The 24,427-nt window shown below is 64.6% G+C and overlaps 1 protein-coding gene across 1 annotated transcript in view; it reads right to left on the bottom strand.

The window, feature by feature from the left end:
- NOTCH3 (notch receptor 3) overlaps positions 1-22,316 on the bottom strand; it is a 36,527-nt gene extending 14,211 nt beyond the window's left edge. The window contains 24 exon segments of the mRNA XM_090059205.1: positions 791-956; positions 958-1,043; positions 1,394-1,526; positions 3,635-3,819; positions 4,353-4,512; positions 4,648-4,849; positions 5,383-5,611; positions 6,150-6,302; positions 6,381-6,500; positions 6,705-6,818; positions 7,022-7,167; positions 7,480-7,672; positions 8,590-8,700; positions 9,190-9,423; positions 9,920-10,033; positions 10,695-10,808; positions 12,118-12,303; positions 12,802-12,957; positions 13,226-13,459; positions 13,619-13,741; positions 15,451-15,786; positions 16,188-16,330; positions 19,740-19,821; positions 22,130-22,316. Coding sequence (XP_089915331.1) covers positions 791-956; positions 958-1,043; positions 1,394-1,526; positions 3,635-3,819; positions 4,353-4,512; positions 4,648-4,849; positions 5,383-5,611; positions 6,150-6,302; positions 6,381-6,500; positions 6,705-6,818; positions 7,022-7,167; positions 7,480-7,672; positions 8,590-8,700; positions 9,190-9,423; positions 9,920-10,033; positions 10,695-10,808; positions 12,118-12,303; positions 12,802-12,957; positions 13,226-13,459; positions 13,619-13,741; positions 15,451-15,786; positions 16,188-16,330; positions 19,740-19,821; positions 22,130-22,226 — 3,817 coding nt within the window. The 5' untranslated portion in view covers positions 22,227-22,316.
- Positions 22,317-24,427: the final 2,111 nt, after the last annotated feature.

Here is a 24,427-nt window from a genome sequence, read left to right as displayed (position 1 = left end):
GCACATCTGCGCACACATGTGTACAAACTCACCAGTATACTTGGGTTTGTACACACATTTGCATATAAACTCACCAGTATAGCTGGGTTGGCATGCACCTCCCTCCACCCCCCAACTCGTGGGTCTAGCCAGGTTCACACATGCATGTGCACTCGCTCAGCAGGGAAGCCAGGCTGGTGTGGGCATGCGCACACACACACACACACACACACTGGTGTAACCAGGCTGGTGCACACTCACCAGTGTAGCTGGCCCAGTGTGCGCACACATGTGCACGCACGCACGTGCACACATTCACTGGTATAGCTAGGCTGGCACACACTTACACACACACACACACACACACACACACACACACACACACAGACTGCTCTCACTCACTGATACAGCTGGGCCAGTGCACACACATGCACATGTGTCACGCACACACTTAGTGATGTAGTGGGGCTGGCAGGGGCACACTGGTGCAGGCAGGCTGACACACACATGTACACATATTGCATACACTCACTGGTGTAGTACAGCTGGGCTAGTACATACACATGTACACACACAGTCACCAGTGAAGCCAGGCTGACACATACACAGGTCCATGCACACACTCACCAATACAGCTGAGCTGGTGCATACACATGCACACACTCACCAGAGTAGACAGGGGTGTGTGTGTGTGCATGCACGCATGCATGTGTGCACACACACACACGTAACTGGGCTCTCATACATATGCACATTCACTGGTTCAGCTGGGCTGGCACACATGTACACATGCACGTGTGTCCACACTCACCAGTGTAGCCAGGTTTGCAGAGGCACTGGAAGTCACTGGCACCCTGCAGGCAGTCACGTGTGTGCTGGGGGTGGCAGGGGCTGGTGCGGCACTCGTTGATGTCACCCTCACAGCGCTGGCCTGTGTAGCCAGGGGGGCAGGCGCAGCGGTATCCACCAACACGGTCCCACACATGTCCCATTGTTCAGGCACTTGGGCCCAGGCGTCCCAGGTGCTGCTGCGCAGTCATCCTCGTTGATCTCGCACAGGACACCTGGGAGAATAGGACACATGCACACTGCAGCCCTGGGGACTGCCCACAGCTTCTAACCCCCTCTGCACCCCCATGGGTACCCAGCCCCCACCCTGAGGTAGCAAGAGGCCCCCCATCCCAACTGTCCCCACCCCAACAAGGATCTGGGCCCCGTCCCAAGGTAGCTAAAGCCCCTCACTCCACAAGCAATTGGTTCCTATTTGACAGAGCCAGAGGTCCCCCCATGGCCACTCTGCAGTGGCCAGCCCTCCTCCATCCCCCATGGGCACCTGGCACCCATCCTGAGGTAACCAGGGTCTCCACCCCTCAGGCACCCAGCCCCACTCCACCTGGTGCCCACTAGCTCTCACCCAGTGTGCCCGGTGGGCAGGAGCAGATGTAACGCCCGATGAGGTCGATGCAGGTGCCCCCATTCTGGCAGGGCTGTGACTGGCACTCATCCACATCGAATTCGCAGTTTGGGCCCTCAAAGCCAGGTAGACACTAGCAGGAGAGGGGAGCACATACAAGTGATCAGAGCACAGCACTGGAAGCCTGGCACTGGTGCTCTGCGCCCAAGAACCCCTGGCCTCCCAGACCCACCTTGGTGGAGCTGCGCAGTGGATCCTGGCACAGCTGGGGCATAGAAGCAGGGAACAGGGGCAGCTACAAGGCAAGGAGCAGAGGGCATAGGGCAGAGGTGGGCAATTATTTTGGGCAGAGGGCCACTTACTGAGTTTTGGCACACATGACTTGCCATGTGGGTCACTCCCCTCATGGCTCAGGATGTGGGGGGTTGCGAGCAGGCCCCAGTCACCTGGCTCTGAGAGGGGCAGAGCAGGGCTCCCCCAAATCAACAGGGCACCCAGATGGGCACTGTGACGCCTGCCCGGAATGAGAACCTGTCTCTGCACCGCTGAGCATCAGGGTGTAGCTGTGACAGGTCACAGCAGCAGGTGGGGGAGGGAAGAGATAGAGCCCTGCACTCTCCACAGGTGTTCACACCATGACAGAGGGGCTGTGTGTGGAGGCACATGGTGCCCTGTGTCCTCTGGCCTGGCACCTTGAAGCCTTGCCGGTGCCATAGAGGGGGGGCAAGGAACGTAGCCAGCCTGGCATGCTTGGCATTGTGATGACCTGCTGGAACAGGGGGGGGTGTATCCAAATTAGCAGTGTGGAGATTACTGCAACCCCAGGCGCTTCCCATCCCAAATTTTGGATGCAGGAGCCCACCAGTGGCCCCTTTGCTCCATGGAGCATGGCTTGTCCCTATCCCTTTCTCATGCTCTGGAACTGGTTGTCGGCTCCCAGGCCTCAGTGCTGGAGCCCTGCCGGGGGTGGGGGGAGTCAGTACAGCCTCCCCACGTCACGGGGACTGGCTGCCAGTGAGCACGGGTGGGCGGGAGTCGGGGGCTGGGCCAGCGGAAATGGCTGTGGGAACCCTGCTGCCCGCAGCCACATGGGAGCCCTTAGCTTGAGAGCAGCCCCGTCCCATGCGACCTTTCCCAGGCCTCCAGGCAGCCATAGCAGGGATGGAAAAACAGGCTGACACTATGGTTGCAAGCCACTTCTGACTCAGACCTTGGGTAAGGAGCACACAGAGCTGGTGCCTGGGAGCTCAATGCTGGCAAGGCCATGGCATCAGGGGTGGCCAAGCACCTGCCTTGGCGAGCCCAGAACGCCTCCAGCAGGTGCCATTTGGCTCCAACCCAAAGGGCTGTCATGTTTGCTGTGGGCCATCACCTGGCCTGTCACTGTAGGGAATGGCAATACTGGGGCAGTGCCTGGCCCTAGCAGCCTGGGGATCGGGGCTGAGGACATAGACCACAGGGACCCCTATGGGGTAGAGGATAACTGGGGCCACGCTAGCCACGAGCTAAGCTGGATGAAATCCCAGCCCCCGGTGATGCAGATGTGCCCCCCTCCACCAACCCCAGAACAGCATCTGAAAGGGGCCGGGACAGATTCCTTTCACCACGTGGGGCAGACTGGCTGTTAGGCAGGGAATGCCTTGAGGGCTCCTGGGCGCACAGGATTGTGGTGCAGGAGAGTGAGACGGGTGCCTCTTCTCTGCTTCGCACTGGGGATACAGAGGCCCCAGGCACCTCAGCCCACCTCAGAACCAGGATGCATGGGAGACCCATGGTTCAGTCATGAGGCCCATGCTCCTGCTGGCAACACAAGGTCCCAGCACAGCCTTGCCTCTTTTCCCCACCCTCAGCCCACAACAAGGCTTCTCAGGTGGTCTTGGCTGAGGTTCAGGGGCAGCCCTGAGCCTCCTGGCTCTGCTGTAAGAGATATTCAGAGGCAGACGCCCCCTCAGTCTCTCCTCACCCCAGGAGAAAGGGCTGCTTCTCCGTGAGGAGAGTGGGAATCTGGCTGGTGCAGAGGGGGACGCTGGCTGGTGGGAATGGGGCCTGGCTGGTTGGGTGGATCCTGCATCTGGAGGCCCAGCAGTGTCACAGAATAAGGCTCCTCAGTGCCTCCCCCGTTCACTGTTCGACACGCCTGGGCTCGGGCACCAGGCACGCACAGGTTCATGGTGGCATATGCCTCAGGCCACCTGCCCAGGAGAGAACCCAGGCATCCAGGCTGTGACTAGCACTACTGACCTCACAAACATAACCGCCGACATAGCTGCGACAGGTGGCACCGTGCTGGCAGGGCCCGGGCTGGCAATGGTCCACCTCGCTCTCGCAGTAGCTGCCTGTGTAGCCCTCCTTGCAGAGGCAGTAGTGGGTGTTGCCAGCATCCACGCATTGGCCCCGGTAGTGACACACCTGCTCCTTGGAGACCCCTGCACGAGAGGCAGGTGTGACCTGGCACCAAGCTCTGATCTCGGGAGTGCGGGCAGGCCAAGCCAGCACTCGCCTGAGGCCACAGCAGGGGTGGGGCAGGAAGGGAATCCAGGCATCCTGCCCCTGCCCCCACGCTCCCTGTTCTAACCACTAGACCCCACTTACTTTACAGAGCCTAGGATGCAACCCAGGAGTCCTGGCTCCCAGGCCACTGCTAAAACTACTAGACCCCATTCCTGTCCTGAAAGCTGGGATGGAATCCACGGGCCCGTCCTCGAGCTGGGACAGAACCAGGCATCTGGGCTCCCAACCCCGCTTCCCTAACCAATCAGATCCCACTTCGCTTCAGGGTCTTGGATACAACCCAGGCATCCTGTCATGTCCCATCTTGCCCTCCACCCTGCTGTAACCACTAGACCCTGTTCCTTTCCTGGGACTGAGCCTGGAACCCAGGAGACCTGCCTGCTGGGCCCATGAGAGGGCTCAGGACCAGATGTCCCTACCCACCCACCATGGTGAGACCCCTCCCTACTTCGGCTGGCTGCCACCACAGCACAGGACACGTTGGGGATGTCACAGTAGCGCCCAGTCCAGCCACCCGGGCACTCGCAGGTGAAGGCAGCGCCTCCCTCTGTGCGTATGCAGCGGCCCCCATTTTGGCAGGGCGAGCGGCGGCACAGGTCCACCGGGGTCTGTGGACACAGAAGGGGAGGGGAGGGGAGGGGAGGGGATGGTTAGTTAGTGGGACCCTGAAGCAGCACCCTGCCCCTCCAGGCCTAGGTCACAAGCCAGCCTCATGCTCCCCCCACCCAGTCCATTGGGTTCACCTGGCAGCGTGTCCCAGAGTAGCCGTGGGGGCAGAGACAGCGGTAGGAGCCCACGCTATCCACACAGACACCCCCGTGAAGACAGGGTCGGGACTGGCACTCGTCCACCTCGTGCTGGCAGTGGGCACCTGTGAAGCCAGCTCGGCACCGGCAGGTGAAGGAGTTCACCCCATCCATGCACGTACCCCCATTGAAGCAGGAGCTGTGGGCAGAGAAGAAGGTTGGACAATGTAACAGGGGGGCTGTGCCCTGTGGCACCCTCCCCACCCCCCCAGATACAGGCTTCTGCTTCCTGGCACAGTTCTCTCATGAACTTCTGCCCTCAGCATGACCCAGCCCACCTCTGCACTCCCAAAGACCCCATCCCAGCTCCTAGCCTCCCACAGCTACCAGCTGTAACCCAGCCACATGCCTGCCTGCTTGGGGTAGGGAAAACTGGTGCCAGGGATCTCAACTATGGGGCTTCCCAAGGACCAGACTGGGAGGATCCCACCTGTGGGCACAGGCATAGCAGCACAAGCTGAACCAGCCAGAGGTGGGGGTGGGCTGGAGGACAGGTGCAGGGCCTGGGGAACCCCAGCTATTGGTGCAGTTCTGGACATCATGCTCCCAGCATAGGCTGGCTCAGCTGGGGGCTTAGGGGTAGGGTCTGGGCATCCCACCTATCAGTCCCATATATCCAGCTCACAGTGCAGGCCAGCCTAGCTGGAGGTGTGTAGGGGGGGAGGGTCCTACCTGTCGGTGCAGTCTTGCACGTCAACCTCGCAGCGCAGGCCGGCCCAGCCAGGGGGACAGGCGCAGGTGAAGCTATCCACATAGTCGGTGCAGGTGCCGCCATGCCGGCAGGGTGCACTCAGGCACTCATCAATCTCGGTGGCACAGCGTGGACCCGCAAAGCCAGGCAGGCAGGTGCATGCAAAGGAGCTGACTCCATCCGTGCAGGAGCCACCATTCAGGCAGGGGTCTGTGCAGTGGGGGGAGGGAGGGTTGGGCAGTCAGCATTGCCCGCTTCCCAGACATCTTGGTGGGAGGGGGGTCAATCTTAGGGCTCCTCCCACAAGCAACAGCTTGTTTCCAGCCCCACAGGGCAATTTGGGACAGGAAGTAGAGGCAAAGAGATGCCTGGAGTTGGGAGGGGGGAGCAAGACCTCAAAAGGGGTCAGTTTCTCCCCAGGGGGGTCTGGTGGCACAGCAGCAGAGGCCTGGTTTGACTGCCCCATCTGGATAACAGCACCTCCTGCTGGGCACAGAACCCCACGTACTGGCTTGGCATGGGGGAGCCCTGTAGGTGAGCCCCTGACCCCACTACCTAGGACCCCACAGCCCCCCCAACGCTCCCCCCCACACCCCACTCACCCAGCTCCTCGCTGGAACTCCAACTCCCTTTCCCAGACCCTGCAGCCTCCAGCTAGGCCTCCAGTTCCACACCCCAGGGTCCTGGCAGCTGGTGGGGGGAGCCCCCCAGCTTGACCCCATGCCTAAAACCCCCAGGAAAGACTCACTGGGGGTACAGTCATCCACATCGGTCTCGCAGTCAGGGCCACTGTAGCCAGGTCGGCAGGCGCAGTGGTAGCTACCCCGCAGGTTGGTGCAGGTGCCTCGGTTCCGGCAGGGACTTCGGTCACACTCATTTATGTCCATTTGGCACCGCTGCCCTGGGGTGGGAGCAGGAGGCAGAAGTCAGTGCAGGGAGGGGCAGAGCTGGGGGGAGCAGCAGGATGGGGTGGCAGTACCTTGCCAGCCAGGCGGGCAGCTGCAGACGAAGGCCTCGTAGTCAGGCGTATGGGCACAGGTGCCACCGTTCTCACAGGGGTTGGGGGCACAGGGTGCCAGTACATTTTCACAGTTGCGGCCTGGGGATGGGAAGCTGGTGAGGGCAGGGCCTGTCTGCCCCACAGCTCCCCCACTCCCAGGCCTGCCCTGTTACCAGGGCTCCCTGCCCCATGCAGCACCCCCAGCCCCAGGGCACCTGTAGTCTCTCCCCTAGCTTGGCCTTGTTGGGGCCCCAGCCAGGGAGCTGGTGCCCAGAGCTAGCCTGTGCCCCTTGGCCAGCCCACCTGTATAAGGCAGGTCACAGAGGCAAGCGTAGCTGGCAATGCCATCGATGCAGGTGCCCTTGTTGAGGCAGGGGCTGGAGATGCAGTCATTGATGTTGATCTGGCAGTAGGTCCCTGCAGTGAGGGGGCAGGGGAAAGATGGGGTGTCAGGGTCAATGTACTCTAGTGGGCTATATCCTGAGCTTGGCAACTGGGTAGGTTCTGGGGGTGGAGCTGGGTATGTACGTGTATGCCTGGTACCCTGGGGGTGCAAGCAGTGGGTGCAGTGAGGATGCTGGGGGTAGACATGTATCCTGGAAGTGTGCAGGGGCTCATACCCTGGAAGCCATCTTGGCAGGTGCAGCGGTAGCCGTCGATGTGGTCAGTGCAGCTGGCCCCATGCTGGCAGGGGTTGGACTCGCATTCATTGCGGTTCACATCGCAGTTGGCTCCGGCCCAGCCTGGCTCACATTCGCACTGGTACCTGTGGGAGGTGGAGCCTCAGCACTCCCACCCCCCAGGGAGTCCTGCCCCCCACCCATGAACATCCCCTGCACCCTCAGTACCCCCTTGGACAGCCCTATCCATCCCCCCAGGCACCCTTCCAGCCTCAGCACCCACCCTGGGCAGCCCCCACATTTACCTCTGGGCAGCCCCCTTCTACCAGATCTAGACCCCAGGGCAATCCCACCTGAGCACCCACTCCAGGCAGCCCTGACCTGTCTTCCCCCCCCCCCCCCCCCCCCCCCCAACATCCACCTGGGCTACGAGCCAGCCCCCTCACCCTGGCACATACCCGTTGCGGACGTCGCGGCAGGCACCGTGAAGACAGGGGCTGCTGCTGCACTCATCCACCTCAGAGTAACAGTGGGGGCCGTGGAAGCCCTCGGGGCAGAGGCATCGGAACCCGTTCTCCCCGTCCACGCACGTGCCCCCATTCTGGCAGGGGCTGGAGGCGCACTCGTCCACCTCCACGTTGCACAGCGGCCCTAGGCAGGGGGAGATGACGTCAACACTGCCCTGCCCTCGGTGCCCACAGCTGCTGCTGCTGCCCCCCCTTCTCCTCTGATTTCCCACAGCCACCGCCCCCCAGCCAAGCCCCATGGCCACAGCCATCACCCCTGCCAGCCTGGCATGGCCCATCCCAGAGCCACTGCCCCCATTCCCCTGAAACCCCACAGCCACTGTCACCTTGACACCCCACCCCACAGCCACCGCCCCTGTCCCCTTGTCATGGCCAATCCCACAGCCACAGGCTCCTTGATACCCTGCCATGCCCCATCCCAAGGCCACTGCCCCCTGAACCTCTGCTACAGCCTGCCCCATGGCCACCATCCCTGCCCCCCTAGCATTGTCTACCCCATGGCCACTGGCGCTGCCTGTGTCACAGCCCCTGACACCTTGCCAGCATCTTACCTTGTCATGGTCCAGCTCCACAGCTATGACCACCTTCCTGACACCCCTTCACAGCCCATGCCACAGCCACTGCCCAGATACCCCAGCATGGCTCATCCCATGGTCACAGTCCTGATACCCTGTCAGGGCCCATGCCAAAGCCACTGCCCCTGTGACTACATCAGGGCCCATCCCACAGCCACAACCCTACAACACCTTTCCATAGCTCATCCTACAGCCCCCTCTGACATGCTGCCCCTATGGCCAGCCCCCACAGCCACAGGCCCCTCACATCCTGCAGCCAGTGCCCACAACAGCCAGCTCATGGCCACAGCCTGCCCCCAGTAGCCCCAGAGCCAGGACCAAGCCCGCACCTCTCCCTACCCTCCAGGTGGAGACTCAGGTGTAGCCACTGACCCATCTACAAGCCAGGATGCTCCCACGCCCAGCCAGTCCTGCTGATGCCAGGCCGAGCCCCACCCATGGTGCAGAGCCCTTGCACAGCACATACCAGTGAAGCCAGGTTGGCAGATGCAGTCATAGTGGTTGATGCCATCGCGACATATGCCATAGTCGCAGGGGTTGCTGGCACAGTCATCATAGTTCACCTCGCAGTTCACACCTTTGGCAGGGGGGTAGGTTATCAGGTCCCACAGCACGCTGGGAACTGCCCCAGGTTGTGAGCACCCAGACTTGGGCATTAGGCTGGCTCAGCTGGCGGTGGGGGTGCAATTTGGGGGATATGGCCTGGGGCAGCTGGGGGGGGTGGGGACCAGCATGTTCCTGGGATGGGGTGAGAAGGGGAGGCAGATGCACCGTGAGGAACTGAGAGGGAGGGAGGGGAAGGCAGACCCAGCTGGACCTGCCTGTGCCCTCCCTGAGCCTATATGCACCTGGTGGCAGGGGGAGGCAGGGAGGGGACAATAGACCCCACCAGCAGTGCCCAATCCCTGCAGCCCTCCTAGGCCCACCCATATGTATCCCAGGAAAAAGCAGCTCCCCTACCCAGCCCCATACAGTCCTCTCACAGCCCCCCACCCCGCCCCTCCAGCTCCCCTAGCCTCAACTCCCTCCCAACCCCTCAGTGCCCCTTCTACTGCAGGTCAGGTACCAGAGGTGCCGGGCAGGCAGTTGCACTGGTAGCGGTCGATGCGGTCGATGCACTTGCCACCGTGCTGGCAAGGGTTGCTGTGGCACTCATTAAGCTGGTTCTCACAACGATAGCCAGTGTAGCCGGGAGCACAGGTGCAGGTGAAGCTGGCGATGCCATCCAGGCATGTGCCATGGTGACAAGGGTCAGGTGAGCAGTCGTCCACGTTCCTCTCGCACAGAGGGCCCTCAAAGCCTGGGGGGGCCGGGAGAGGGGGTGTGAGGCTGGTGAGGGGGAAGCCATGGCACGGTGGGTCAGCTCCACTCTTGGCCTCAGTGTAGTGCTTCCCCAGCAACAGTGCCCCACAGGACATGGCCCAGGGTGCCATGTGGGCAGCAGGGGGCTCCCAGGAAACATAGCTGGCAGGCATGACACCCCATGCCAGCTACCCATCCCTGTGGATCATACAGACCCAGCGGGGGGCTGGTGAGCACAGGCCACCTGCCTGGAGTGTAGAGGGGGGGTGGGACAGAGGCTGGTCACTGGCAGGCTTGAAAGCAGGTCCAGGGGCAGGCATTTGTAGGCATTGGGGCAGAGCTGTGCCATGGGGGAGGGCCTGTGAGCATGGTCAGGACAGGCACTCACCCTCCAGGCAGAAGCATTAGGTATTAGGCAGGGCTGGGCCTGGTTGGCAGGACCAGGCCCCCAGGGCCAGGCTGTGCAGTGCCCTGGGGACAGGGCAGGCACTCACCCTCGGTGCAGCGGCACTCGTAGGCGTTGGGCCGGTCCAGGCACTTGGCGCCATTCTGGCAGGGTGTGCTGGCGCACTCGTCGATGTCAATCTGGCACATGGAGCCCGAGAAGCCTGGCAGGGGGCAGCGGGGGGTCAGTGCTGCCCCCATGGGCATCACTATGGACCCCAGCTACAGAGGGACCTGTGGAGAAGGGCCCAATCCCCACCCCAACAGACAGCTTCCCCTTGGCCCCCAGTCCCCACTGCCCTGCCCACGCAGCCACAGCCAAGTCTGCTCTCAGATGCACCCTGTTCTGTGGGGGGTGGGCAAGGGTAAGGGGGAGGTCTGGCCTCTCCCTGGGAGCTATGGGGCAGAAGGTTGTTATGGCCAGGACCTGGCAAAGGGCCCCTGAAGATGGGGGAAGGGTCGGGATGGGGGCGTTTCAGGGCAGGGGCACAGTGCCAAGGTCTCTGGGCCCAGTGAGGGAAGGCTGCACTGCCCCGTCCCCAGCACTGGGAGCCCCGCAGCCCCCATCCAGCCTGCTGCCTCCCTCCCCCGTCTGCCCCACATGTAAATTGGGTTCAGGGGGCCCTGTGTGCCCGGCAGAGGGGGAACAAAGGGACCATTGTCCCTGGAGCCACGGCTGGGCTGTCAATCACAGACGCGGCCTCCAGGGGCTGAATAGAGCCCGGGCATGGGGGAGATGGGTTGGACTGGGCTGAGCCAAGCTGCCCCTCCCCCGTTGGGGGTCCGTGCCCCCCTGCCCTGCAAGGGGGCGTGGGGAGTCCTCACCAGAGGGGCAGGTGCAGGTGAAGCCATTGACGATGTCTTTGCAGCGTCCACCATTGACACAGGGGTTGCTCTCGCACTCATCGATGTTGATCTCACAGTAGGTGCCGCTGAAGCCTGAAGCAAGGCAGGGGAGGAGGGGGAAGGCATGTCAGATCTGGTCTCTGCTCCCCACCCCCACAAGTCCAGGACCCCCTCATGGGTGCCCTGAGTCAGGCCCCAGAGCCAAGGATACCTCCCCCTGGCCCCCCCCCGCTGGGAGTGGCAGGGGAGATGGAGGCTTGGTCCCCTGCATCCCACCCCGACACCAGAGCTTCTGTGGGCAGGGCACCCTCCCAGACAGGGACTTCTGAACAACCTCCATCACCAGGATGTTGCATCCTTCAGAAGCCTGTGTCTGTCCAGGGTCAGGCAACAAGTCAGTGCCACAGCCAGGCACAGAGCCCAGGCGTCCTGGCTCCCGGCTCGCTGCTCTGACCAGACCTATGGAAGGAACCCAGGAGTCCTGGCTCCTGGCCCCTGTTCTAACCCCCAGGCCCATTGCCAGGGTAGGGGATGGAACCCCGGCTCCCCAGCCCACACTCTCCTTGAGACCAGGATAAAAGCCAGGTGAGGGCTGAGCCCTGCCCAAGCTGTGTGGGTCCTGCAGCAGTGAGGGTGTGTGGGGGGGGGCTATGACAAGCCTGAGGCTCCCTCTTGCAGCCAGTCCCAAATATCAGGAGAATCAGTGGAGTGAGGACAAGGGGCACCTGGGTGCCTTGGCGTGGGGGAAATGTGGCCGCTGGGCCTGTGGCAGACAGAGGCCCTTCCCCTGCCGCTCCCTTCCCCCAGCCCGGGGCTGCACAAAGGCCTCCCCATATGGGGTAGCGGGGAGACAAAAAGGCGCGGGCGGCCCCCGCCCCATTAGTATTCCAGGCACAGCCCTGCGCTCCCGCCGTCTGCCTGCTGGCCCCTCGGTGTGTGGAGTCGCCCCAGCCGGCTGGGCCAGCCCCAGGGTCCCCAGCTTAGCACCCCTGGCCCTGACAGGGCTTAGGTACATGTAATGGGCAAGGTCAAGTCCCCCTGGTCTGGGCAGCTCCAGGGATCTCCCCAGGAAAAGTGACTGGGAGGGTGGGGGTGCCTCCGCTGTAATGCTGCTCCCCTCCCAAAGCAGTCAAGGAATCCAGGCATCCTGGCTCTCAGCCTCCTGCTCTCACCACTGGAACGGCCCCCCCACCCAGACAGGGACAGAACCCAGGTGTCCTGGCTCCCGCCCCTGCTCTAGCTACTACCGTTTACTTCTTTCCCCGAGCAGAGATAGGACCCAGGTGTCCTGGCTGTCCTAGCCCCTCCTCAACTGCCTGGCCTCCCCGCCGTGAACAGGGACAGGACCCAGGCATCCAGCTGGCCAGGCAGCAGAGGGAGGTGGGTGCTTGGGCCCACTCACCGGCCATGCAGATGCAGGTGAACTGGCCAATGCGGTCAAGGCAGGTGGCATCGTTGAGGCAGGGCATGGACAGGCACTCGTTGATGTCGGTTTCGCAGCGGGGGCCCGTGTACCCGCGCCCGCATTGGCACTGGAATGAGCCCTGCGTGTTCACGCACCGCCCAAAGTGCTCGCACGGGTTGGCGCCTGCACAGACAGCGCAGGCTCAGCCACTGCCCAGCCTGCCTGGCCCCCAGTGCCATGGCCTCCCACACTGGAGGGGCAGAGGGGACCAGCTCCACTCCACATGTAGGCCCTGCCCCACCAGGTCTCCCACTGGGGCCCCACCTCACCGGTCCTGCCCCATTAAGACCACTCCCCTCCCCCCATCATGGAGCCACCCTTGGTCACTCAACACCAGGGCACTGTCCCCACTCCCCCCATCAGGGCCAGGACCCCCTGGTCCCACCCCATCATGGCTCCACCACCTGTTCCTATCAAGGCCCTGGCCCATCCGTCCCTCCCCGTCATGGCCCTTCTCCCTGCTCCCTGTCCCTCCCTATTATGGCCTGATCCCCCCAGCCCCTCCCTATCTTCTGCAGGATTGTGGGGGGCACCTTTGACCCACTGGACCTGCTGCTGCAGCCCCCCCAAGTCCCATACCCCAAAAAGGGAGGAGAGAGGCAGGAGCCAGTGCCCACTCACCGATAGAGCACTCATCAACGTCCTGGTCGCAAGCGCCACCGGTGAAGCCAGGTGGGCAGGTGCAGATGGCACGGCCATTCACAGGGTTGGTGTCACAGATGGCATCCTCATGGCATGGGTTGCTCACACATGCATCATCCAGGTGGCATAAGAGGCCTGGCAGGGCAAGGCAGGGCAGAGGTCAGTCTGGCTCTCCCAGCTCACACTGCCCTGTGACCCCATCCAGTCCCAAACCCCGAGCACTGCTTCCCACCCACAACTCCAGGGCAAATCTAGGGAGGGCCTGGCAAGCACAGGGCAGAGTTCATGCAGTGGGGCCTAGAGGTCCAGCTCTCTCCCATACCCCCAGGGCATAGTTTCTTCAACCTGTACCCTGCCCCAGCCAGCCCCTCCCACCCCGCCCCGCCCCACCTGCAGGCAATACCTGTTTTGCCCATGGGGCAGGCGCAGTAGAAGGAGGCCACGCGGTCATGGCAAGTGGCTCCATTGAAGCAGACAGCCGTGGCACAGTCATCGATGTTCTCACTGCAGCTCTCGCCCGTCCAGCCATTGACACACACACAGGTGTGGCCCCCGTTGGTGTTGAAGCAGGTGCCCCCGTTGTGGCAGGCGTTGGGCTGCAGCTGGCACTCATCAACATCCTCTGTGCAGAACTGTCCTGGGGGATGAAGGGGGGCGGGGGAGATAAATGGGTCTTGGAGCTGGTGCCCCAAGGGGAGCAGGTCCCAGGTCCTTCTTCCCCACCAGCAGCCCTGTCCCATTCCTGTTCCCAACCCCCATGGAGCCCAGAGGGCTAGAACCCCTGGCAGAGCAGTACCTGTCCACTCAGGTGGGCACTGGCAGTTGTAGGTGTTGACACCATCCACACAGGTGCCCCCATTCAGGCACTTGTGGCCCGGGCAGTCGTCGATATTTATCTCGCAGTTCTGTCCTTCGAAGCCTGGGTAGAGAGTGGGGTAAATCATCCAGCATGTCCCCACCCCCAAAACCCCAGAGTGGGGGCATGAGGGCTGGCAGAGTAGGGGCACATGAGAGTAGAACCCAGGAGTCCTGGCTCCAAGGCCTGCTCTGACCACAACACCCCGGCTGTCCACCCACCCCCATACACTCCCCCAGACCTGGCAATAGAACCCAGGCGTCCAGATTCGCAGCACGCCCCAGTGCACATGCGCGTGCACACAACCTGGCAATAGAACCCAAGGCACCCGGACTCCCAACCCCGTTCAGGCCACAACCCCCTCCCTTGCATGCGTGCGTACACACACACTCACTCACTCTCTCTCTCTCTCTCTCTCTCTCTCTCTCGACCTGGCAACAGAGACCAGAAGTCCTGGCTCTCAGCCCTGCGCAGACCACAACTCCCTCCCTCACAGACACGCACTCCAGAGCTGGCAATAGAACCCAGGCATGTGGAGCTCCAGCCCGGCTCTGACCACAACCCTCCTTCCCCCGTCCCCAAGCCTGGCACTAAAACCCAGGCATCCTGGCCCCCAGCCCTAGTCTGACTGCAGCCCCCCACACACACCCGACTTGGCAATGGACCGGGGTCGGGCCCCTTGGTCCTGGTCTGAGCAAGGAACCTCCCGTGCCCCAGCCAGAAGAACCCAGGCATCCTGGCTCTCCGCCCCTGTTTAACCACTACACACCACACTCCCAGGCCTGGCGCTGCAACCCAGGCATCCTGGCCACAGCCCGGGAGAAGTGTGACAGGCTGAGGGCACCAAAAGCAGGGCACAATTCCTCACCCTCTAGCTCAGGTCTGGTTCTGCCAGCCCCTGGCAGGACAGGGCCTGGGGGTCCCCCCAACACAGATATCCCCATTGGCCCCTAAGCAAGGCCAGGCTGTGCCATTGCCATGGACGTGGTTGGGCATAGCAGGCTGGGCAACCTGGGGGCTAAGCCTAGCACCCCACACCTTAGGGAGGCTCTGCCCCAATGGCCCCCTAGACAGTGCCCGCCATAGTCCCTAGACTGCCCCCTGCCAGGGACTGCTCCTCAGGGCTATGCCCCCCTACACGCCCAAAGATCTGCCCCCTAGGGCTGTGCCCAGGCCCCCACCCCCGAGACTGCCAACCAGGCTCATGCCCCCCAAGACCCATAGAGACTGCCCCCATGGACTTCCCCCCCCGCAACTGCCTGCCAGGCCTGTGTACCACCCCCCATGCATGCACAGAGCAGGCTGGGGTGGCACAAGGGGGATAGGGAGGCTGGGGGCAACATCCAGAGGGACAAGCAGGAGCTGGAAGGATGGGAGGGGTGCTGGCCCACGCGGCCCAGCCCTCAATTGCTTCCTGCCTGGCGGGGCTGATGAGCACTCACTTCCGATGAGCTTCCTGCAGTCACAGCCCTTGAGCCACCATGCACCGGATGCCCCAGCACCTGCCACTACTTCTGGCACCCCCATCTCAGCACCCTCGCCTGAGCCACACCACACTGGACTCCTCTGTGTTTCTCTACCCCAGGGACCCCAAACCTACCCCCACCCTGCAGTCCTAGCCCCCAATATACACCAGGGGGCTCTCCACTCCCACCCCCCTGCTCTCTGCCTTCCCAAGCCCTCAGGGTCACCCAGCAAACAGATGCCCCCATCTCACCCTAACCCCGCCCCCCCATCCCCAGCTCCCCCCCATCCCCCTGCGCCTGGCTCACCCGGCAGGCAGGCGCACTCGTAGCTCAGCTCCCCGGTCTGGCGGCATGTGCCACCATTGAGGCACTGGGAGGGTGCGCAGGGCGTGTAGAGACTCTCACACAGGGGCCCTGTGAAGCTGGCGGGACACTGGCAACGGAAGGAGCCCGGGGTGTTGAGGCAGGTGCCCCCATGGCGGCACACGCCTGGCTGGCGGCACTCATCCACGTCCCCACGGCACGTGCGGCCCTGATAGCCCGGCAGGCATGTGCAGTTGTAGCGTCCATGCCAGTTGGTGCAGCGTGCCCCATTGGCACAGGGGCTGGCTGCACATGCGTCTGGCAGGGAGCAGTCCTGCCCTGTGGGGGGAGAAGAAGGGGCATGAGACCTGGCCTGAGTCAGGGGGCCCCTGGGGAGCCAAAGCCCCTGGACCCAGCCTGGCAATGCCCTCCCAGGGAGTCAGATCCCCTGGATCCAGCCTGGCAGTGCCCCCCACAAAGAAATCAGAGCTACTGGACCTGACCTAGCACTACCCCCCACACCCCTGAATGAGAGTCCCTGGGCCTATCCTGGCCATGCCCCCACAGCGAGCCAGGATGGTGGGGGCAAGTCCAGCCTCATCCATCAGCAGCCTTCCCTCTCCTCCCTGCCCCAAGGCCGGCCCCATCTCTTTCCTGGACTCAGCTCAAGTCCTGTTCCCATCTCGGGCCCGACCCCCAGCCAGTCAGGCTGAGCGCTGCCCCATGCCTGCACCCCTCACCTCGGAAGCCTTTGGGGCAGATACACTGGTACTGCACGGTGCCATCTTTGAGGGAGCTCTCACACAGGCCCCCATTGGCACAAGGTGACTGGTGACAGGGGTCCTGGAACTGGCAGCGCTCCCCGATCAGCCCAGGCAGGCACCTGCCAAGGAGGAAAGGGGGTGAGAGCTGAACCAGGGGGTGGAGATGGAGGGGGCAAAGCAGGTAGCATCCTACTGAGGCCTCTGGTGCCAAGCTGGAAGGGCTCAATGTGACCAGCTCTGGGGTGGAGGCACAGGACAGCCCCAGACCCTGGATGCTATTCCAACTCCCCTTGCTACTCAAGGCAGGCCCTGTTGTCTCATCTCTGGGGATTGTGCTCCTGCCCATCACTGCAGCTGCTGGGCACCTGCTCCCTTGTCCAGGGGGAATCTAGCAGCCCCAGGCCTTTGGAAGCAGCTGCCTAGGGCTCTGGGGCAGAGGACTGGTGCTTGCCAGGTGTGTTCTCCACCCCAGCCTTGGGGCAGGGTCAAGCCCCTGGCATGGGAGCAGCCATGGGGGTAACAGTGCCAATAGATAGCATGGCCCCCCAGGTAGGGCCACACCTGGGACCTAGAAGCCCTGGGTTCAAGTCCCTGCTCTGGGGTGAGCTGTTGAAACCCTCTGCACCCTGGGCATCCCCAGTGCCATGGAGGTTATGGCCTGGCTTGGCTCATACATAGACAGAAGGTGCCCAGAGGCCAGGGTGAGGGGCCTGGCCTGACATGGCTGCTTCTCAAGGCTTATGAGATGCAGGGTGCGATTCCCCAGAGGAAATGAAGCTGGCAGGAGCAGCATGGCCCTGTCCCTGGGGACCCTAAGCCAGAATGGACCTCTCTGGACCAGCCCCAAGGCCTGCTTGGAGAAACCCAGAGGCTTTACACTCGGTTCCACTGGACACTGCTCAGGGGCATCAGCTGCATGTGCCAATGTGGAGCAGGGCAAGCTGGGAGCTGCCAAGCCACACTGGACCCTTGGCTTGCAGAGGGTCCCTAGCTGCCTCCTGGGGGTGGCACAGAGACACTGGGGCTCAAAGGGCAGAAGGACAGCAAGGGGCCCATGAACAGAGCATGGGGAGGCAGGGGGCAGAGCCTCATAAGTCACACATGGTGCCCACAGTGCAACAGAAATGCAGAGGCCTAAAACCCAGGCTGGGATGAGGGCTGGGTAGGGGAAAGCTCCGGGGGGGGGGTCAGTGTCAGAGGGGGCTTGCCTCCTGTGTGAACACATGGGCAGGGGGTGGCAGGAGCATGGAGCCCAGGCTCAGCCAGCAGCATCTGCCCCCCACCCCCACCTGCCCCCAGCAGCTGTGCCAGGCTCCCACGCTGGGAACACATGGTCCTGCCTGCTCTTGTCTGGGGAAGGGCTGTGGCTCTCGGGGCCATGACTCAGCCTCTCAGCACCCCATGAGTCACCCCCAACCCCCAGGCACAGCGTCAGGGCAGGATGGGGCAGGAACAGGTGCCTGGGGGCTTGACCCTCCCCTGCTGCATAAGGGACCCGAGGCTCCCTTGCTCTCAGGCTGGCTGGGTCCAGGATGGATCCTGTGGGGCAGTCCCCCCTGCCACCACAGCTTGCCTCCCCCTCCCCCAGCCGTGGGAACCAGGCCTGGCAGCCCCTCATGGCACCAGGCAGGTGTGGTGCCAATCCCAGCCCCGCCTTACTGCCCCAGCAGTGGGGGTAGGGAAAGGGGGGCAGGAAGAGCCCGGGAGGCAAACCCAGCCCCACGCAGGGCTGGCAGGGGCCACAGGGTGTGTGCTTACGTGCGTATGTGCGTGGACATGCGTGTGCAGAAGAAGGGGGCGGCCTAAGTGGGAAGGTACCCGCCCCCCTCCGCATGCTGGTGGCTCCCGCCACACCCCCCAACCCGTCTGACAGGTTCCAGCAGGGAATCTGCTCCAAGCCGCAGGGGGCCCCAGCCCCCCCAGCTTGCCTGCCCCCGCCCCCGGGGAGTGGGTGGGGGGGCCTGAGTAAAGCCAATCCGGGTGGGGGAGGGGCCAGGTGACACAGCCCCTTGGGCTCCAACTTCAGCTCCTCGCCTGCTCCAAGCCAGGCGGGCTCTGGGGATTCACCTGTTCGGGGTGCGGCTGCCGCCAATCCACCTGCCTGCATGGTGCCTGGGCCTGCCCTGGCCGGCCCTGCACCTGCCCGCCTCACCCCATGACCCAGCCCCCCTGCAGCCCCCAGACCTGCCCAGGCACATGAGGCCCAGGTGGGAACCCAGGCCATGCCTCTGTCCTGGTCAGGCTCCCCCTCCCCCCCATGTGCCCCCCACCAGGCCAGATGCCCCCCTCCCCACAGCGCTCACCCTGATGGGAACCAGAGCAAGGAGTCCGCAGCCCCCAGCTGGAGACAGTAGAGGTCGGGAGCCCAGATACCTGGGTTCTACCCCAGCTCCAGAATGAGTGGGGTCAAATTACTGGGGTGGAGGCCTGGGTCCCAGCTCTGGGAGGGGGAACCCCAGTGGCCTGGGAGCCCAGACACTTGGTTTCTGTTCCAGGAAGAAAGTGGGGTCTAATAATTGAGGGGTGGAAGAGAGCTGGGAGCCAGGACTCCTGGGTTCTACCCAGACTTTGCTTTGTTGCAGGACCCTGCTGGTTGAACTGCCCTGATCTCTGTTGCAGCCCCAGCCCCAATCCCCCTCAAAGCCCCAGACACCTCCACCTGTGAACCTTGCTAGTAGCAGCTGCCTCCACTGCAAGCAACAGCCACCCGTGCCTGGCCTGGAATGGCTCAGCTAGGCGCTGCCCAACTCAGTTCACAGCAAGCAGGGATCCCAGCCCCTGCCCTCTTGTGGCACCCACAGACGGCTGGCCCAGTGGGTGCTATGGGGGAGGAGGGGTTGCTTCGAGACTGGCCTGGTGGGGGTGCTTTCACAGAGCGGCCCCAGCCCAGCTCAGCCCCCTGCCCCACTACCGGCAGCTGGTTCTTGTCCAGACTTCGGCAGGCAAGAGATCAAATGTCTCCCAGGCCCCCCTTGTGGGGAGGCCCCCGATCCCACAGCCAGGGCCAGGGAGGCATTGCCCCCTCCCCCCTGCCGCAGGGGCAGGAAGTGGGGGGAAGACACGTCACCAGCATAGGCTTGTTGCAAACACAGCAGGCAAGAGTTGGGAGCAGATGGGGGGGGGGCCCCATCAGGGGATCCAGCCTGCCCAGGCTGCAACGGTTAATCCCAGATGGAAGTCATTCCCACCCCCAACAATCCCTGTCCAGGCTGCTTGTGGGCAGGGGGGGCTGTGGCCCCCACAGCCAATGCCAGCCCCCCGCCAACTGACAGACCCATCCAGAGGGAAGCAGAAGCAATGAGTAGAGACCCCAGGAGTGCAGCAAGCGCCTGCCTCCCCCCTACCCAGCACCCCTTCCTCCAGAAATGGAACCCAGGAGTCCAGTGCCCCTGGATTCCCCATGTTTCCCAGGTGGGGGGGAAATGGGAGGGAGCCCTACCAGGATGCCCCTGGTACAGACCCCATCCTCCCTGCCCGACCTCACAAGAGGAAGGCACCCCCTGCCCCGGGCCAGGAGGAGCAACTCACACGCAGGCCGCCTTGCCATTGGAGTAGAGCACACACTGGCCGCCGTTCTCGCAGGGTGCGGAGCCTTCCAGGCACTGCCCAGCTGCTGAGAGAGCGGAGGTATCAGCTCTGGAGGCTGGGACCTGGGGACCCAGTACTCACCTGCCCTGGGCCTCCCCCTCCAGCTCCCAGGCCCCTGCCCTGGGGTACCCATCGCTTGCCCCTGCAATGAGCTGCAGCCCTCTCCAAGCTGCCACCCAGGTCACGGGTGTTACATCAGTCCTTGGGGAGACTGACGGGGCTCAGCCACCTTCGCTTGGCCTGGAGGGGTGAAGGGGGCATAGAGACCCCCCCCCAGTTCCCCAGGCAGTTGTAGAGGGGATGACTTGAAACAGGCCCCAGCCATGGCTGTGTCTGGGAGGCTGAGGGACAGGGCAGAGCCCCCCACAAATGTCAGCCGGGGGCAGGGGGGGAGCCAGGCCCCACAGGCCGAGCAGGGCTCAGCTCCCTCACTCCCCACCCGCTGGCCAGCACAGCCCCTGGGAGCTCTGTGCGTGCCCAGCACACAGAGCAGCTCGGGCAGACAATGCCACCCCTCCCCTCTCCCCCGCGCAGCTCTGGAGTTAAGAGCTGGAGCCAGCCGCAGCTCCAGGCCCCAGCCCCGGCTCAGCCAGCGCTGGAATCTGCTCCCTCCCTGCTGTGGTCCGAAGCCCCCAGGGCCCGCAGCCCCAGCTAGGGCAGAGCAGGGGAGTGGAGCCCACTGGACTGGGGCTGGAACCAGGGGGTCTCTGCGCCTGGCTACAGGGTGTCAGAAGGACAGGCACAGGACACCAGGATCCTGGCCATGGCCTCATCTGCACAGGAGGAGGGAACCCAGGCATCCTGGGGCTCTCCTCTGACCCTCTAGGACCCCAATTCTCCCAGAGTTGCAGAGGAAACCCTGGTGTCCTGGTGCTACCAGTTCCTGTAAACCACTGAACTCCCCTCCTCTCTCACCACTGCAGAGGAAACCCAGGCGTCCTGGCGCTCTGCTCTGACCCACTTGGACCCCACTCTTCTCCCAGAGCTGCGGAAAGATCCCAGCAGTAGCCACCGCAGCCCCACATCCCCTCTCCTGGGTAGCAGCTGCAGCTCTCAAGGCCAAGAGGGGAGATAAGAGGCTGTGGGAACATGGGTGGCGCCAGGGAGCCAGGGATATGGGGCAGGGAGCACCAGCTGGACCCCCCAGCTCCGCTCCCCTGCAATGCTCTGGGCACCAAACAGCACCACATGCACCCCCCAAAACCCCCCGGGGACACAAGCTGGGCAGGGGCCAGAGTGCTGGGATGCCTGGGCTCTGCTCTGGGCACCAGGGCGGAAGGGAGGTCTTGGGGGTCAGAGACGGGGGCTAAGAGCCAGGACGCCTGGGCTTTCTCCCCAGTGGTGGGAGCGAAGTGCCCCAAGCCATGGGAGTCAGGAGCGAGGTCAGGTGGGTGTAGAGCATGGGAGCTGGAGCCCGGACACCTGGCTTCTACCCTGCGCTCTGGGATGGGAGCAGGGCAAACGGGTTGGGGGGAGCCTGACGCCTAGGTTCTGCCCCGGCTCTGCAGATGGGGCCAGGCCAGGGGGGAGCTGCAGCTGCTGGGAGGATCTGGACCAGGGATCCCCGACTAGCTGTGGGGCATCTGCACCCCAGGCCTGGCCTGAGCCCTGCAAGACAACTCTGGGGGCCTGTACCCCGAGGCCCAGCCTGACACCGAGCCAGCTGCGGGGTCCCCATCCCCACAGGCCCAGCCTGAACCCAGAGCAGCTGCGGGTGCCCGCGGCCCCGGCCCGGCCGGCGGGAGGGGGGATGCCCGGCCGGGCCGGGCCGGGCCGGGCCGGGAGATTCCTGCGCTCTCCAGCTGCGGCGCGGGGCTTTGTTGGCGGCTGCGGCGCGGCCCCGGGGCAGGGCCCAGCGTGCTCGGCCGCGGAGCCCCTCGGCTCGGGCCCGGCGCCGCCAGCCAAACCGGTCGGGCGGCGTCGCGAGCCCGCGGCCGGATCGGCGCGGCGATGAGCTCAGCCCGGCGCCTCGCGGCAGGGGCAAGTTGGGGCAGGGCGCCCCGCTTCGTCCGCCGCTCCCGGCCCGGCCCGGGGCATCGCGGAGTTGAGGCGCTGCTCCGGCATCTGCACCGCCCGCCCGCCCGGGAGAGGCCATTACGCGGCCAGCGGCGCCAGCACGGCCGGACCCCCCCGCGCCCCCTCCCGGGGCTGCGCGGCCCCCGCGGGCCCGTGCGGGGCCGGGGAGCCCGGGGAGGAGACAGGGAGGAGCGCGGGGGCCCCGATCCGGGCAGCGGCGCCGGCCCCGCCCGCCCAGAAAAAGTTTGCCCAACTTTGCGGAGCGCGAAGCGGGGCCCGGACCCGCCCCCGCGCCCGCGCCCCGCTCCGCTCACCTGCCCCGGCGCCCGCCCGCGCCACCAGCGCGATGCCCAGCAGGGCGCAGCCCAGCAGCGCGGCGGCCGCGGCCCCGGCCCCGGCCCCGGCGCCCATGGCTGGCGGCGCTAGCGCTCCATGCCCGCAGCCGCGGCTGCTCCGAGCCGGACCCTGGGAACGCTCCGCAGCCCGGCCCGGCGGCCCCTCCCCTCCCCCAGCCCGGCCGGGGCGGGGCGCTCCCGGCTCCCACGCTCCCTCCGCCCGCCCCGCCTGCAGCGCCGAGCACGGGGCGGGGGGGCGGCGGCGGCAGCGGCAGCGCCAGTTCCCCGGCGGGGCCTGGGGGGCACAGGGCATGGCCCCCACGGGCCGGCTGCTCTTCTCCAGAGCTCTCTGCTGCGGAGCTGGCACCGGCCTGGAGCAGGTGGATAGGCGGCTCGGGGCACCGTCCCCCCGGGTGCCGCGCACCCCCCGCCCCAGCCCTGCTCCCTGGCCCGGCACCGACCCGCAGCCCCGCGGGGCACAAGGCCCCGTCCCCCAGCCCGCCGCGGAGCGGGCCTTTCCTGGGGCAGAATCGCGGGGGGGCGGTTTCCTGCAGGCGTCCGGGTATTTATAGCCCGGCTCTTTCCCTTTTCCCACGGGCCCCACCCTGTGGCTTGTGGTTGGGGTCGCTCCCCCAGCGCCCCCGCGGCCGGGGCAGGGGAACCCCGGGGGGGTGGGAGCCAAGCCGGCCCTGCCCCCAGGATGGGGTGGGGGAAGGGGCAGGAGCCTCATGCCCCCCCCTCCCTCCAGGCTGCGACAGCTGCTGCAAACATCAGCCCTACACCCGGCCCTGCCAGTCACAGCCCCCACCAGAAGATGCAGCCCCTCCCCACCCCCACGCAGGCATCCGGTCCCTGTTCCCCCTTGGCACATGGGGTTGGGCATTTCCCACCTGGACATATAATACTCAGACACTCCTGCCTCCCCCCCATCTCTAGGCTGTGGAGCCTGGAAGCTGCCCAGGCATGTTCCAGAGCATGATGGGCAATGGGCACCAGGGTCCCCCTCTCTCCTGAGGGCTGCCTGTGGGGCAAGGGCAAGGAGCCCAGGTCTGTGGTCAGGAGTGAGGGGCACAAGCAGGGCTGTGGGTCAGGAGTGAGGGACACCATTGGGGTGGGAGGAACGGGTGTCCTGCCCCTGTATGCTGGCTCTGGCTGGGCAGGGAGCCAGGCTGCAGCCCCTGGCCCAGCTGTTCCCATCTCGCCACCAGCTGTGCTGGGGCCTCCAACAGCAGCCCATTGTCCCTGGACTGGAGTTGTGCCCAGGGAGCTGAGAGGCCCCTGCCCCACTGGGCACAGCTCCCCCCAGCACCTTGGCCACTGCTGCCCCGCAGCACCAAGCTCCCTGGTGCTGCCTGGGGGCATCGCTGGCCCTGCCTGTGGAGGGTGGGTGCCCCCTGTTGTCCACAGGCCCAGGCCTGGCCCTGACTGTCTTTAGGCTGGGTATGATCACAGGGACTGAGGGGCACTGGCAGGGTGAACTGCAGCTGGCTTTGGGCAGGGGTCTGGGTTCTGTCCTTTCTCCTCCCTTGGCAGCGGGTGGCACCAGGCCCCCCCCCCACGTATGGTCTCATGTGTACACTCACGCACATGTGTGTACATACACATGCAGCATCAGGCCAGCTCTCCCTCACTCCCCGTCCCCCCTCCTCATTGCCATGACCTTTGCCTTGAGGGTGCCCCCTGCTGGATGCCCCTCTTCACGGCACCGTGACAGGGAAGCTCACAGCCAGGAGGGGGGCAGGGGAGAAAGCGAGGGCACAGGATTTCCTGGGGGCAAGTAGCTGCTGCTGAAGCCAGGAGAAGCACCGAGTCCAAACCAGACCCAGACTGGGCCCCGTGCCCTGTCTCCCCGCCCCCAGATCCCACCCAGGCGCTGGCCCAGCCCCCAACACATGGAAGCAATCTACTTTCAGGGCGGGGGCGCTCTGGCTGACCCCACTGTGAACGTCAGCCTGAGACAGCCCCCCACCCAGCCCTGAATGTGCCCCTCACTCCACCCCTGCAGCCCTGCGGGGTGCTGTACTGCAGGGGGGCAAGGCAGAGGGGCAGCAGGGGGCTGCATGCTGAGACCACCAGGGCCAGTGCCAGGTGCTGTGTGGACACAGAGCAGGGACCCACCAGGCCAGCCTGAGGCCCCTGGCTCCTGCTGGGGCTGAGGGGAGTCCTCAGACACTTGCCTCCCTATCCCAGAGCTGGCTGCATCTCAGGGTTAGAGGCCCTGTACATCCAGCACCCCCTGGCGAGGCCTGAGTGCAGCCTTAGCCCTGGGGTGCCCAT

The sequence above is a fragment of the Crocodylus siamensis genome, chromosome 8 (genome assembly GCF_052110815.1).
Source record: "Crocodylus siamensis isolate JL-2025a chromosome 8, ASM5211081v1, whole genome shotgun sequence".
Classification (NCBI taxonomy): Eukaryota; Metazoa; Chordata; order Crocodylia; family Crocodylidae; genus Crocodylus; species Crocodylus siamensis.
The sequence above is the reverse complement of the archived record's forward strand: the minus strand, read 5'-3'. Positions and strand labels throughout refer to the sequence as shown.